The 16,186-nt window shown below is 38.4% G+C and overlaps 1 protein-coding gene across 1 annotated transcript in view; it reads right to left on the bottom strand.

The window, feature by feature from the left end:
- Positions 1-2,497: 2,497 nt before the first annotated feature.
- LOC129729881 (lachesin-like) overlaps positions 2,498-16,186 on the bottom strand; it is a 142,190-nt gene continuing 128,501 nt past the window's right edge. The window contains exons 3-9 of the mRNA XM_055688751.1: positions 14,511-14,638; positions 14,229-14,436; positions 13,978-14,148; positions 12,610-12,738; positions 4,526-4,906; positions 3,398-3,526; positions 2,498-3,294 (exon numbers count right to left, since the gene is read on the bottom strand). Coding sequence (XP_055544726.1) covers positions 2,858-3,294; positions 3,398-3,526; positions 4,526-4,906; positions 12,610-12,738; positions 13,978-14,148; positions 14,229-14,436; positions 14,511-14,638 — 1,583 coding nt within the window. The 3' untranslated portion in view covers positions 2,498-2,857. The remainder of the gene's footprint in view (positions 3,295-3,397; positions 3,527-4,525; positions 4,907-12,609; positions 12,739-13,977; positions 14,149-14,228; positions 14,437-14,510; positions 14,639-16,186) is intronic.

The following is a 16,186-nucleotide window of genomic DNA, read 5'->3' as shown; positions in this document are numbered from 1 at the left end:
AGACCAATCTGCCTGCTGGACACGGCGGGCAAGGTGCTTGAGAGTATAATCCTCAATAGACTGGTGAAATTTACAGAAAGTGAGAACGGTCTATCAAGCAACCAGTTCGATTTTCGAAAAGGTAGGTCCACGGTGGATGCAATTCTCTCCGTCACTAGAACGGCTGAGGTTGCAATCCAACGTAAAAGGCGGGGCACTCGTTATTGCGCGATCGTCACGCTCGGCGTAAAGAACGCGTTTAACAGTGCCAGCTGGGACCCCATGGCCTTAGCGCTACAGAGCCTCAGAGTGTCGACGCCGTTGTACAAGATTCTGGGTAACTACTTTCAGAATCGAGTGCTAGTTTGTGTTGTAACAAACGAGGGTCAGAAAAGCGTCCCAGTTACCGCAGGTGTACCGCAAGGTTCCATCCTGGGTGCGGAATTGTGGAATGCCATGTATGACGACGTGTTAAAACTAACACTCCCTCCAAGGGTGGTGATTGTGGGCTTCGCCGACGATATAACTCTTGAGGTCTATGGTGAGTCAATTAGAGAGGTGGAGTTAAAGGCCGCGCTATCCATACGCGCAGTGGAAGGCTGGATGCACTCCAGGAAACTGGAGCTAGCGCACCATAAGACAGGGGTTATTGTTTGTAAATAACAGAAAGTCGGAGCAGGAGGCATCGATCTGTGCAGGTGCCTGCACTATCGTCTCAAAACACTCCTTGAAGCTTCTGGGGGTTATGATCGACGACAAGCTCACGTTTGGGAGCCACGTCGATTATACCTGCAAGAAAGCTTCCATGGCTGTGGCGGCACTATCCCGCATGATGGCAAACAGCTCAGCGGTCCGTAGCAGCAGGCGCAAAGTCCTTGCTAGCGTGACCACGTCAATACTCAGGTATGGAGGGCCAGTATGGTCCAAGGTTTTGGGTACCTCGTGCCATCGTGGCAAACTCGAAAGTATGTACAGGCTAATGTGCCTAAGGGTCGCGTGCGCGTATCGAACAGTGTCGTACGAGGCGGTTTGTGTCTTGGCTGGCATGATGCCCATCAGCATCATCGTCAAAGAGAATGTAGAGTGCTTCGACCAACGCGACACGAGGGGTATACGCAACACCATACGGTCATCTTCAATGGCTGAGTGGCGGCGGGAGTGGTTCAACACTACAAAAGGTAAATTGACACACCGACTCATTCCAGAGTTAGCATGCTGGATTAATAGGCGCCATGGAGAAGTAACCTTCCATCTGATACAGATCCTGTCAGGCCATGGCTGCGTTGGGCAGTACCTGCATAGACTCGGGTACGCTGAGTCCCCTATGTGCCCCGCATGTACGGGTGCGGAAGAAAACGAGGAGCATGTGTTCTTCACATGTCCGCGTTTCGAGCGGATAAGGTACGGAATGCTGGCAATAAGTGGGACGGACACCACGCCACAGAATATTGTGCGTAGGATGTGCGAGAACAGGGAAATTAGTATTCCTAGTGTAGTGAGTGATTTTGTTTAATGCTTGAAATAAAAAGTGGTCCGCTAGTGATGAAAAAAAAACTTTGGTTGGCTGCTGAACTAGTCCTGTTGTAGCCGTACAAAGCAATGTGCGGATCTGATTTTCTGAGGAAGGTAATTGGAATAAATGAGTATTCGAGTGAAAATGCCCGACTATTACATCAAATTCAGAGCTTTCAAGTGAGTTTTTGAGGACTCTACTTTATGAGAAATCTTAAGTGAACTAATAAGAATCAATTCCATGGATTAGTAGATTGGTTTAGTTAGAAAACATGCGTTTTTCCTGTTTTCAATTGTGATTCCGTGTTGAATAAAATGAATATATGGGCTGAGATAAATAATGGAACAGTACCCCTATATAAAATTTTCCACGTGCTTATCGGAAAACGAAGACATTTCTCACTAAGAAACATTGCGCCGTTTAGTTGCGAGGCGATTATCATTAAAAAAATTGACGAAAGAGAATAATAATCTTTCAATATTACTACATTTGCTTTGAAGGTGAGGCTCAAAACCACAAAAGACAGATTAGGGAACCTAAATCAAGAACGCTTCTGAAAAGCAGCAAGGGCTCGCTAGTTATACGACACCGTTTTCTTTAGTAATTAGAATTGCATCATAGTAGACACGATACACTCGTAAGACATCATAATAAATCCTTACCAGAGCAATGTAGTGTTATACCGTTCGGGAAAGCAAAGATGTCAACAAGGCAGACATATCAAAATGCACTGAAAAGTTCAAACCAAGTCTGTGGAACATTTGTCGAACATATGACTATATGTCTATTTGATGACTTTGTGATATTTATTTTATTACACCAAAAAATCAAACAGATATTCCAAACAAACAGACGCTTCAACAGATCATTTTGAAACATTTGAATTGAAACTTTGAAAAGAAGAAAAATATTTATTCACCAGCATTCTATCGATTAAAATTTCTTACCTGCAAAAACTAACCTGACGCTCAAAATGGTGGTTCGGAAAAAGCACTCACTCAAGTGTTCATTTTTATAATATACATCCTTTATTAAACGTAATCCTTCCATTTGTTCCTAACTGATTTCTATTGTGTCACTTCATTTATTTATTTCCATAAATTTTTGTGTTTTGCTCTTATTACGGTTTTATGTATGCTGTTTTAATTGCTGTTTATATGTACAATTTCACTAAAAGTTATATTTGCTTCAGTTTCTCTCTTGATTCTATTTTTCCTCGTTCATTTCAGAGCATACAACGTCTTTTGGGAGCTACAATTTGCAAACGTGCAACTCTAATACCGATGTAATCCTATTAACTTAGCAATCTCGAAAATATATTTTAAAAAAAAGTCAAACAACCCCTAAACGTTCACCCTTTCTGCACTACGCCCACTGTCGCGGCGTTTCACCGCCCACCACCAACGGGAAGCTTTTTTCCTTCGGTTTTCTTCCGATCAGCAGAAGCAGCAGAAAAAATGTCACCCAGGGCAGATAGATCTGAAAGAGGCGAAAAAACGACACACAAGACAGAGCCGACAGGGCCAGAATCGTCATCAGTCGCTGTTCCCCAGAGGGTACCAGCAGCGACCGGGACGAGGACGCATCACCATCCTGGTGACCTGGGTGACCACCGCCACGGCTTTCACCGCCGCCGCTGTTGCCACCGTGATTGGATGGCGACGATTTACTGTAGGCCGTCAGCTGTGGATAGTTGATGTAGGTTTCCCCGTTGGCTCCGTACTCCACATAGGTTGGCGAATTCGTGATATACTCGAAGATAAAGTCCGGCGGATTTCCGTACGGTGTCGCCTCTGGGAATCCTGCGAAGGAAGAGATTGTTTTTTCTTACTTTTCACCGTTACACAAGTGGGTGGCGTAAAAGTTATCAATTTTCCATACATGTGCAGCAACCAGAAAACTTACTTTGTGCCATTAGAGTTGTTCTCCGCATCGGAGCTGCTGTCGTTGGTTGCATGGTCGTTGTGGTTGTGGTAGTTGTTGTAGTGGTTGTCGTTGTTGTAGTTGTTGTGGTCGTCGTTGGCCGCTTGATTTCTGTAACAGGAAAAGTTCAGTTTTTGTTATAGCTCTTTGCACAGAAATATCGTTTGGGAGGGGTTTACCCAAAATAAATGTTGGAAACTTCAGGAAGTTCGATAAATTTGATATATTGGTTATACTAACGAGTTTCACAATTGAGTTTTTAGATATTTACTGAATTTCAGTTTCAACAAATGTTACTAACTGGCCAATTTTGATCTTTTTTGTTACAGAAAAACGTCAATTAGACTAATAAATAAATTACAAAACACTACCATCTAAAGTAAATTTGGGGCTCTGAAGGAAATAACGGTAAATTTATTTATAATGTCATCAGCAAATTTTTTAGTTTGCTGAAATAGTAAAAAAAAATATTACAATTCAACCTTTATCAACACTCTGTGAAGCCAAGCTTTAAAATTCGTACATTTATCCTTGCACGAATATGAACAATTTATTGCAGCCAGTTTACTGTTAATTTTTTTCATATGAATTTTTACATCGTGCTATCCAAAACCTTCGATTTTTTTTCAACAAATTTCTCTCTTCTGACCTTTACATTTTTTCACTATCATGCTATTCCATGCACACAGAAATAAACAACTCGGGGGAGCAAACCAGTGAGAAGGGCTATAAAATCCAGTATTTATGACACCATAAACGGAGAAAGATAAAACTGTGTGTGAATCCGCGTACACATTGGGGTACAGCCCGAAGAAAGGCACGACCTATTCTTACGCCTTGCTCTAACCTTTAAAGCTTTCAAACTTATCCACAGTCCTGGGGCATCACGCTGGCCAGAAACTATTCTGTCAGTTAATTCTATGGCTTCTTTTATGGTGCGACAAGTTCCCTTCCGCCAAGCGATTCTCGTAGCCCATATATTGTAAGTCCGGTAAGTTTGCACAATGGAGTTTGATAGCACATTTCCGGTGTTTTATTTTATCGAATTTTCCCAAGCCAACAGTAAAACCTCTGCAAGGGAAAGGGAAACACCATGGGTACAATACTTACCATAAACCCTAATGGTCCGGTTCGCCTTGCCGAAGGCGTTCGATGATATGCACATGTAGCTGCCGGCATCAGCCGTACCGAACCGACGGATCCGTAGACTCATGCGGCCGGAATAGTGCGAACTGTACTGCTCCCGAATCTCGTACCGATCGCCGTTCTGCATTACTTCCTGCCGGTGGTTAGCTGCAGCAGCACCAGTGCCACTGACAGCCGTTAACAGGAGATTGTTCCGTCCGTCCGCGACACTGGCGACACCCATCGGGGAAACCTTGGTCCAGTAGTTGACCGAACGGGGTGAAGACTCGATGGCGCACTCCAGCTCGAGGTCCGATTCTTCGAAAACTCCCAGCAACGCCTTCTCCGTTGTCACATTCGGGGCGACTGATCATGTTTGATTGATGAAAGATAGGAAAAGAAACAATTGATGAAAAAGTACCGATTACACATTATTCATTAAAAAATTGAGAAACTGGAGAAATGTAAGTTAGAATTTGGAAATTAGATATTTGAAAATGGGATTTGGCATTTGAGGCCCTTGAAACACAGGAGTGAAAACTTGAAAATTGTCAGTTCTAGTACTTGGAAACTTGGAAATTGGAATTTGGTATTTGAACGAAAAACATTGTTTTGTATCAATGGCATTTAGACTTGGAGCTTTTTTAATTGAAATTAAAATTTCAAAATTTTACATAGAGACTTGGGACTGAGCCTATGGACTAAGAACTTTAAGATGAATTTATATGTTTCAAGGCATACAATGTAAGCTTCCGAAATTGTATAACGGAATACTTTAATTATGAACCTAGAAAATAAAATTAAAATTCTAAATTTCAAGAAGTTAAGGTTGGAATCAGATTCAATAACTTGGAATTTCTTTTGACTGATTAATTAGGACTTTTTTTCAAGATTTCATATTCTCGCTTTTCTATAATAGATATTGGATTAAGGAATTCCAAATTTCCATTTAGAGTGTTATTCTGGATTTAGGCTATTTGATCGATAATTCGAGAGTTTGATTTATCTGAGATCTGAACTGCAAAAAATATATATTAAATTTTGGAGTTCAAACATTAGATATCTCGATTCCTATGTCGAAAGTCTTGATGCAAGTTTTTAGATCTCAAGTTTCTGAATAACAATTTCAGTTGATAAATTTCGAGGTTAAGGTTAAGTATTTCATTCAAAATTTAAATACGAATTTTGATAGTTATGTTTCGAAAACTTCTATTGGATTTTTTATTTCACATATTAGATAGACATGTACATTTTGTTTGTTGGCCCAAAAAATCTACCAAGGAGCTCCCTCCAGTTCTTTTGAGGGCGATCAAAAGGTTTCGTTCTTTTAAAGCACTGACTCTTCTGATCAACTCGCGAACGGATTGCCTACATCGTTATAGAACCCAAAAATCAGTGAACCAGTTCTTTTGCTCTTTTCGTTCCACTCTCGTGATGCTGAATATGTTCGCGATTTAAGCGTAACCTTCGACTGTACACTGTCTTCCACAAAACATTGCTACAACATTACCAGAATAAGCATTCTTGTTATTAGTCTACACCACAACACGTGGTTCTCAATGTGCACAACTCGGTATATGAAGTTATTCGAACAATATTGACCAAACGACCTATCCCGATCTATTCTTATTCATGTGGCTGATGATCATGATTTGTTGTCAAAACGAGAGAGTAAAGTGTGTACTCTCCTACTCTCGCTAAACTCAACCGACTTCGACCTCGTTGGGTGATATGATATAATCTAATCGTGTATCTGTTTTCTTCGAGAAACCCATGCACCAAACAAGCATTCATTACGGAATGAGAGGATTCAAGTTTTGTCGCAATCTGTTCAGATAATGATTTGTGCAGCTGAAGATAACGATCATAATCGTCTCATTTTCATCGCTGATTGCCCATTGCTAGCTACACATTTGTTCCATCTTTCTGGCATACCGTTACACTTTAACTTTTGAAGTTTTCCACGAATTAAGTCTTTTTATTGTCTTTTAAGCAATTCTTAGGAATTTGACGGATAGGCTAGGACTTCACATTTAAGCGTTTTTGAGTGAGTTTTAACTACTAGGCAGTATGAAACCAAGTGTTGTCATGCAGTAGAATCACTTTTCCGTGCCCCTGTTCGTATTGTGGCTGTTTTTGTGCAGTGCTAAACTGCATCAATAAAAGTTGAACTGAGTTCCTCAGTAAAGGCTTCGTTCGGTTTCAACAGCTCATAGTAAATAACATCGACCTGATCTTACCAATATACCAAATAACAATCAAACATCGTAGAAGCACGACTGTGCAGTCCACATGACTTTCTTTTCCTTGAGTTGCTATAATGAATCCATTTTCCATCATTCGTCACGATGCTGCTGCACAGTGGTACGAGAGCTCAAAAACGTGAACTTAATTCATTTGCACTTCAAATAATGGTTTTATTGACATACTATCTTCCGAAGATATTTAGTATATAAAAAGGCTCAAATCATGACAAAAAGTTTTAGTTCGAAACTTAACCGCTAGTGGCGCTGCAAAATCTAACTTTTCAGTCTAACATTTAAGAGAAATGGTTTCTTAAGCAAAGTTATAGATAAAGTTCTTACAAAAAACTTTGCCGATGACACTTTTCTTCTAACTCTTCTTGTTTTGGATATATAACGTTTCATATTATACTTGTCTTTAAAATTAGTTTTTCTCAAATATACAAAAAACTGTAACATTTAGAAGGTAATATTGTTTGGCATATATTTGTATATTATTGAAACACACAACTTTGTAGAAGACACAAAAAGGATAGCTTCCACACGAACCGAGTTATTGCCAAAAAATGTTAAAAAGCATCATTTTTTGTACACACCAAGAACACAAAAAAAGCAATTCTGGCCAACGTTTTGACGTGTATTGTCATCGGAAAAGTTGAGTAAGGCTCTTTTTGAAACAAAACTTAGGCAATGAAGATACTGGAAGGGACAAACGTTCAAAGTGATTTCGTAGAGTGATTATGATATTATTTCATTCTATGCAGGTTTCGCCTGCTAGTTTTTGCTTCTTTGTGTTCTTGGTGTGTACATTTTATGACTATTACTCGGTTTGTGTGGAAGCTATCTTTTTTGTGTCTTCTACAAAGTTGTGTTTTTAATAATATACAAATATTACCGGACATTATTACCTTCTAAATGTTACAGTATTTTGTATATTTGAAAAAAAAACTAATGTTAAAGACAAGTACAATATGAAACGTTATATATCCAAAACAAGAAGAGTTAGAAGAAAAGTGTCTTCGGCATAGTTTTTTGTAAGAACTTTATCTGTAACTTTGCTTAACCAATTCTCTAAAGTGTTAGACTGAAAAGTTAGATTTCGCAGCGCCACTAGCGGTTGAGTTTCGAAACAAAACTTTTTGTCGTGATTTGAGCCTTCCTATACACTAAATATCTTCAGAAGATAGTATGTCAATAAAACCATTATTTGGAGAGCAAATGAATTAAGTTCACGTTTTTTAGCTCTCGTACCACTGTGTGCTGTAGCAGTTTTTCACAGGCGAAAGCACGACGGTTGACATCTTTTAGGCTAAAATCATTAGGAATCCAAGTTCCTCGCGTTTGAATCATTGAAATTGATTGGCAAAAATTTCTGTTCGAGATAAAAATAGACCCGAAGTTTTATGCATTTTGAAGACATTTAGCATCGAAAAAAAATTCGATTTTGAGCGCTTGAGGCACCCCTAAGTCATGTTCGATTGAGCTGAAATTTTGCATAGTTGATTTTTTTTGGGCCAATAAACAAAATTTACATGGTACGTTTTCGAAATTTGACATGACCCTTTTTACTGCCACGTTAGGCTCCATGCCAAATGCAGGAACAGCTCGCTACGGTAATAAGAGTTACCTGCCAAACCAACTCCAAGCAATGGTATGCTTTGATAATGATTCAAAAAACGAGGCACTTGGATTCCTTATGATTTCTGTCTAGGACCTCCATTCAAAGATTTTGGAAATTGGATTATTGAGCTTGGATGTTTAATTTTGAATTTGATTGGAAATTAGATTGAATATCGTTCTGAATTTTAACTTAACGAATTTTTGAAAATAAATCACGGAGTTTCAGGTGATTATGGATATCGGAATTTGACTTTGGATATTGGAATTTGAATTTTTAATTTTGAAACCTTTTGATACTTGAAACTGCAACATTAGGCATTCTATATTTGAATTAGAACATGAATTTATGAATTTTGAGACAGTGGTTGATTGACAAATTTTCAAAACCCAAATTTCGGTGCAAGGAAATTTGGACTTTCGCACCAAAACCTGGGATACATAAATTCACCTTCGAGCATCCATACTGTGTAGCTTTCAACATGTCTCTCTGGGCTTAAAAGTTGGAACCTGGTTCAGAATATTTGGAATTTTAAATCACTTTTGACCTTTAAAATAATACTTTTAATTTTTATTTTAAATTCTTTGTTAAAACATTTCAAAATTCCGAATTTTTTAATGAATTTCGAATGTTGAAACTTTTTTAGGATTTTGGATTTGGGAAATTAAAAACAAAGATTCTCCATTTTCGGTGCAAATATATTAAAATTCGAATTTCAGATTCCATACCATCTCGTATCATGACTTCAATAATTTGGATGATGAAAGTTCTCTTTATTAATTATGAAACCTAGGATTTAGAAATACACTGGGGTCTTTTTTTACGCGGGGTATTTTTATGCGGTTTTTCTATACGCGACTTTTTTTACGCGATTTTTTACAATAACGCGGATTATTTTTACGCGATTTGGAAGATTATGTTTACGCGGTATTAAATAAGTTTAGCAGCTTAGCAAGTTTAGCAAATCAATCGTTTGGTTCATGACAATAAAATATTCTGTTCTATATTTATATTTTTAATATATTTGCTGTTATTATCAAAAAAAAAAATGTAATTTCCGTATATTCGGGAAGAAGGAACAAAAATACATTAATAATTGTACAACGATACGAGTCAGGGTCGTTTCGATTTACTTCCTATAAGGAACGAAAGCTTAAGCATGCTGCAAAATTATTATAAAAAAGTTATTGTCATGTTCTTCAATGAATTTCCATTTTAGAAGCACTATAAACTCATTTTGTGTGTTTCATTGCCATTTTTATATCAAGTTTATATTTACTTATGTGCCATTATTTTGAATCGGATCTTATTATTGAACGGAGTTTTTTTTAAGCGATTTTTTAAAATTACGCGATTTTTTTTATACGCGGATTTTGTCAACGCGGTACAACCAACCGCGTAAAAAAGACCCCAGTGTATAGGATTCGAAACGAAAATTTTTACGAGCTTACAATATCGAATTTTTGATCGGTTTTTAGTATACTTTGGATTTCAAAATTGAATTTCAATGTTTGAAAGTTGATACTGAGATCCACTGGAATGACTGACATGGAGGTGATTTGACTTTCTTGATTTAGGTATCTGAATAGACTCAAAAACCCAAATCGTTTTCATATCTATTTTATATTTTTAACATGAGTTGTTGTTTTTTTACATTTTGGAGTTTAAAGCTTTGGATGGAAGTGATTTAAATATATTTTATAAATTAAAGTTTGAAAACTTGAAATAAGGATGATGACATTCAAATTTTGACCTCTTAATTCCGTAAACGGGTTTTGAAACTTGGATGAAGGATCAAGGATTCACTATTTAAATTTTCATTATGTGGTTCGAGATTGAAAGTTTCGTTTGCGCCCAGAATGGAAATTTCAATACAATAGCTTTAAAATTCAATGACTACAAGATGTAATAGTGAAATGTTCCGGTGTGGTTCTCTGTGAAAGTCTGGATTGTTTTTTTTGTGATTCAAAATTGTTGGTGTTGAATTCAAATAAATAAAATTTTGGATTTTATTCATACTGCTGTCAAAAAGAGTAGATGTACTAAAAAAAACTGATATAGATACATTCATAATAAGCAAAAAAAAGTCCGTCCGTGGCCGGCCTTCCAACGAAGCTTTTCTATGATTTATGTATAAGAGCTTTGCATGACATTCATGATAACTTTGGGATCGACCCTACTAATCAACAATTAGTTGATCTCCAGTTATTTTTGCACCAAAAGAACATAAACATAATCCCAAAGTAAACTTCGATAGGGAGATACTCTTCATCGCTATGGTGTTTTTTAAGAAAACGAATCCAAAGTTTGTCAAACATTTGTTCTGGTATACATCTCGATCGATAGCCAAACCACTAAGCTTGAACCACGATTTAGACAAGAAGGAAAAGTCTTTTCTATCCACTACTCTGGCCGGTTTTTCACCACCTTCCTGGCGGATTATTGTTGAGGTTAGCAGGAAATCATACACTGTCGAAACCGGAAGATTTTTACTTTCAATATGGTTAGAAGCGACAAACTCGGATAGCAATTACAATTTAATTTTTGAAAATTTGGATTTAGAAATATAAAAAATGAAAATTTCAGTTTGTGTCTTTTTGATTTCGCAATTTCGCAAAAGATGGATTTAAGGAGTAGTGATTTCTGGGCTTAGATTTGTTTTTAAAGTTTTGGATTTTGGATTTCCAAATTTTATTTCAAAATTTTTAGTCTCAAATCTATATATTTCATGTTCTAATTCATGGAATTGTACTCCGGTTTTAGGTTATAATTTGATACCGTTTCATTCTTGTTTACATTTTTCCTGATTGTTCGTTGTGTTTTTAATATTCATCGTTTTGTTCCCTCTTGCAGTTTTTTTTCTCATTTTTTTATTTTTTTTTGTGTTTTTTTTCTTATTCTTGCGCTCATAGCAAGTCCGTCCCATTTGCGTTTTGGTGCTGATGAGAAAACAGCAATCAAAAATCGTAACGGTTTAGGTGAAATTTTGCACTCAAATGCTTTTTCAATCAAGACCATCAATAGAATTTAGTACTGCAATGACAATCTAACACTTTTACATCATAAAACTTGCATACACACCGAAATTTGATTAAAATTTGTTGAAAATCATAAGCTGGGACTCACATGCGATTACTTTTATGGTACGTAGCCAGAATGATAGCAAGCTAGCTACGACCGGTGATGAAAAACAAACTACTGCAAATTGATGGGGGTGCTATAGCTTGCGTTTGGAATGAATCCATTGCTGGTCAATTCATAAATGACCTTCTCTCGTGCTTCATTAGGAAAGTATTTTGTGAGAAGCATAACAGAATGTACCAACTGCGCCGCTCAAAATTAAAATAAGATTTTGTTTTTACATTTGATACTACTGATAAATTCGAAATCAGTTTAGGTGTAGGAACTTGTTCTGAATTTTTCTGAGAGCGGTCACACGTTCGTGACGGCGGACAGCTTCCACGTAGCAGTTGAAGCAAATAAGAAAGAACACCTATAGCTTAGAAAAATGTTTGCTTCGTTAAAAAACAGCTAAGTAGCGTACTGAAGTATTTGATATGACTGACAAATTCTTTAAAACGAAATTCACGACTATAATTGAACAGTTCTTGCCCACGTCTTTCTATAAAATACGGATAAAATACGAAAAGTAGTATTTACTGAAGAATGCTTAAACTAACAAAACAGTGACACACCTGAAGCGTTCATTGTCAATAAACAACAGCAGAAAGAAGCTACTGGTGGAAAATTTGTCTTGAAGAAAACATTGTACTATCAACTAGAGCACCACGATGTAGAACGCGTAAAATTCAATCAAACCTCCAATCGAATATCACTTGGTACATCCAATTCTGAACCTGAAGACCATAAGTTGTGGTAAATATCACATTTTTTATAATCATTATTGGCTGTGGGGTTAAATTGCGAAGATTTTTGCAATGGGACCGGCTTGCGATCACTTTTGCTATGGGACAAACCGACTTGCTATTTTTGTCATAGTTTTTCAGAACGAAGTATTCAAAAATATTTGTTTTATCGAAAGTAAATATAAAAAGGAATTGATTTCATGAATTAACTCAAAACTGACGAAAATGCAATTGGGACGGACTTGCCATGAGCGGCAGTATTGCTGAATACTAAAAATACCTATTTTTCTAAAGTATATTTTTACATCCACAATTTACAACAAATCAATACGCAATACTCACAATGTACGTTCAGATAGACTCGTTTACTGACAGCTGGTGGCACTTCATTCGATGCAATACACAAATAAGCACCCATTTGTCTTCGACTCACGTTCGTAAGGTTCAGTAAGTTCCCAACATGAGTATCAACTGGTTGGAAAATTGAGATAGTGAGACAGAGAGAAAAAAGGAAAAGAAAAGACAAAAAAAGGCGTTAGTAAAACAATTCACCCCACGAATGAATTATAGTCGCTGTTGGATGCTGACAAATTGCCTCATAAATTATTATGTTGAACGTGACGATGGCTACGGAATATTCAGAACTTTTTTTTTTTTTTCATAAATCGCACGTTCGACAATGTGACAAAAATCAAACAGCAAAGTCTCACAGCAATCCTGGGAAGTTGGATTTTCCGGAAGAGATGGAAGTGGAAAACAAGTTTGATGATAGTTATCGTTTCTGTCGCTTGTTTATCATTACTGTTCGAACGAAGCTTGATGACATTGTCGGCAGAATTTGTTTGTTCATACATTGACGTCAATAATTGCTTGCAGTTAATAATTCAATCAGTATTTCCGCACACGAAGCATAAATCAAATAGAATTGCAGACAATTAAAATCAATCTTAATGGAAGAGGAAACGAGCAGTGATTGGTCTGGCAAACAGCATCACAGCTCTTTCTCTGTTCGCATTCAAGCGCAACCAAAAAGCTAACCGAGCAATAAAAGCAACAAGCTCAAGTTGAAACAGGGCCATAAATCAATCACTCTAACCAACGAAAACGACAAAAGCCTACCAGCATTTCTTCTGGTAGAAATGGCGGCCCCTTCTGCGGTTGATCACGAAGGACCGCTGCCGCTGACGGAAGTTGGGTTAAAGGCACAGAATTCTGCCAGTCATCAAATAAGAGATAATGAAAAGTAATCATTCCTCGAGTAGCTAATCTAATACTAGTAAAAATCATCCGAAATACAGCGCAGCCAACGACAATTCACGCCCTATCTAATGTTCTGTAGAACACAATGCGGTTTGGCAGCACTGTTATAGTAGCCGCCGCTGGTAGCAAATGTAAACAGATAATATCTGGCGCTGTGTCAAACCAGAAAACGAGCTTCAACGGATCATTAATTTTGCTAAATTAATTTCCACTTCCACCAAGCCATGCTGCCATGCCGGGAATGGGCGTTTTAAGTACGCTTCAATATTCCACCCACCAAGCTAGTCGACAAGGGAGTAAATAAGGGAAGTTTAGTGGCTTGCTTGGGGCAATAAACCGCCCTCTCTGCCGTCCGTGTCACAACCGCAAAATTGAATGAGTAATGGATATCCTCCTTCTGAAATTGTTTACCACTCGGCATCCCCTGGAGCCTGGCGTGAGTCAATTTACCTTTCCGCAGGTCGGTCCCGATTCGCTGCAGATAAAGTGGACTGCCATCGTTCCGACGCCAGGTGACCTTCGGCGTTGGATGGCCGGTAGCTTTGCAGAAAAACGATACATCTCCACCCTCCTGGATGGTGGTGTCCGTCGAAGATTGCTCGTCAGAAATGTCCGGCGGCACTGCATAAGGGGAGGAACAGAGAGAGAGAAAAAAACGGAAACATTCACCAGATGGATTGCATGAATGACGTTTAACCTACGCTGAACATCGATGCAGCCGATCTGCTTCTGCAGCGGCGTCGCATTGATCTGACACATGTAGCAGCCGCGGTCCGATTCGCGTACGTTTCGAATCTTCAGCCGCCACACGTTCGACTCCTCCTGGGTCACACTGTAGCGTGAATTGTGTGGCACAACCCGGCCCTGCAGGGCTAGCACGGTCTGATCGGAAGCACGCATCCATCCAACCTAGGGTCGAAAATGGAGAAAGATGAAGGAGGAATGGGACCTGTTATACAAAACATCAAATACATGGGACTTACCTTATAGGCACCTAAATTTTGTACAGCACAACTTAACGTCGCTTCTCTACCGATAGGAACTGTCACGTTTTCTATTGGGCTAGCGAAACTTGGCTTCGGCTCCTGCTCGTTTCGCGGGTCTGTGCTGCCTGTTAGGAAGAGACAAAAAATAAGGGGGATTTTAATTAGAAAAATTCTCTTTGTTATCAGAAGATAATGATATACAGAGATTATTTTAAGGCCGTCGTGGCTAATAGAGGTTTTAGGTCAACATTTGAACATTAATTTTGCATGCTCTGAACTTGAAAATTACTTATGTATTTATCGCCTTAGTTTTATAGAATATGCTCTTCGATTTTTATAGACAATATTAGTCAAACCTAAACCACATACTACAAAGATAGTTCTGGTTTTGTTGTGCTTCATAAAAGAGTTGAACATCATCACTTGGCACCAGCTTGGTAGGAAATATTGTATCTTCCTTCTAACGATCCAGTTTTCTACAACTGAACGCTTCAATGCTTTGTTCTTAATTCACCATCTTCACCCCGTTCCAATCTTCCGGCGCGGAGTTTTCTTTGTAAGTTGAAAAAGCATCCCCAAGCATTACTCTACAAAGGGCACACACGTGATCTAAATACGTGCTCGTATTGCTCTGCTTTTGTTCCGAGAGACACACGCAGAGAGAGAGAGAAAGAAAGCGCAAGTTTCGCTTTGTTGCCGTCATTGTTGCCCTAACTGCCGTTCGACAAACGGACCGACCAATAATGGAGAATCACTGATAGCACAATCATTGAATTATGTATTTAAATGTAGATTTATTGCCAATTTCGAATTCAAAACAATAATGCTCTCCTGATCGGAAGTTGCTCGGCTCTTGTGGTTTCGATATATTGTGTCGTACTTCCGAGTTGGAGCGGACGCGAGGGGTGAAGATATGCGCCTGCCAAACGACTAAAGACATTCCAACAGGGCCTCCCATTTCAAGCTGCTGCCGGGTTCTCGATGTCGATGCGTCGGACGCAAGGTGAGTCTTCATTCCTCCAGGGCATGTTGCGCACAAATACTTCCAATAACTTTCCCAACCTCAAGACAGCCGGATTTCTCAACCAGCATAGTCTCTTTCTGTCTTCAACTTGAATAGATTCGCCAGCAGTAATAACTTTATACAGCGGAAGGATGGAATTGGAAATAAGGTAAATGATTAAAGGGAGAATTGGAAGAAAAACTGTCAGTTCGCCGGTAAGGAATGTATCATTCCGGATTAGACTCTATTTGTTTAAAAAACAGTTTGTGGAATATTTTGCTGCATACTGACCACAGCAACGTGATTCTGGATAATCGATACACGATCCATTTTGGAAAGTGAATCCTATTTTTCATACTACTGAGAGTAATGTGAAACTATCAACCCCTACATCGGATACAGTAAAATCCAGCAGATTTATGGCCACTCTAATTCTGCTGTGCGTCCTACAGGACGACAATAAGTTTCGTTCGCATTCCCGTATTCCTCGTATCCGAATATTTAAATGTAAAATGCATGGATATGCCACTTTAGAGTGATTTGTTTTTCATATGCGACTGCGACTAATGCGGCACTTTACTGAATAATGAAAAAATTTACGTAATGTGACAAAGAGGCACGGAGTCGCGTAGCTAGAGTGGATAGTTTTGCGCACAGTCGAGCCCACGAA

This window comes from Wyeomyia smithii, chromosome 3 (assembly GCF_029784165.1).
Source record: "Wyeomyia smithii strain HCP4-BCI-WySm-NY-G18 chromosome 3, ASM2978416v1, whole genome shotgun sequence".
NCBI lineage: Eukaryota > Metazoa > Arthropoda > Insecta > Diptera > Culicidae > Wyeomyia > Wyeomyia smithii.
The sequence above is the reverse complement of the archived record's forward strand: the minus strand, read 5'-3'. Positions and strand labels throughout refer to the sequence as shown.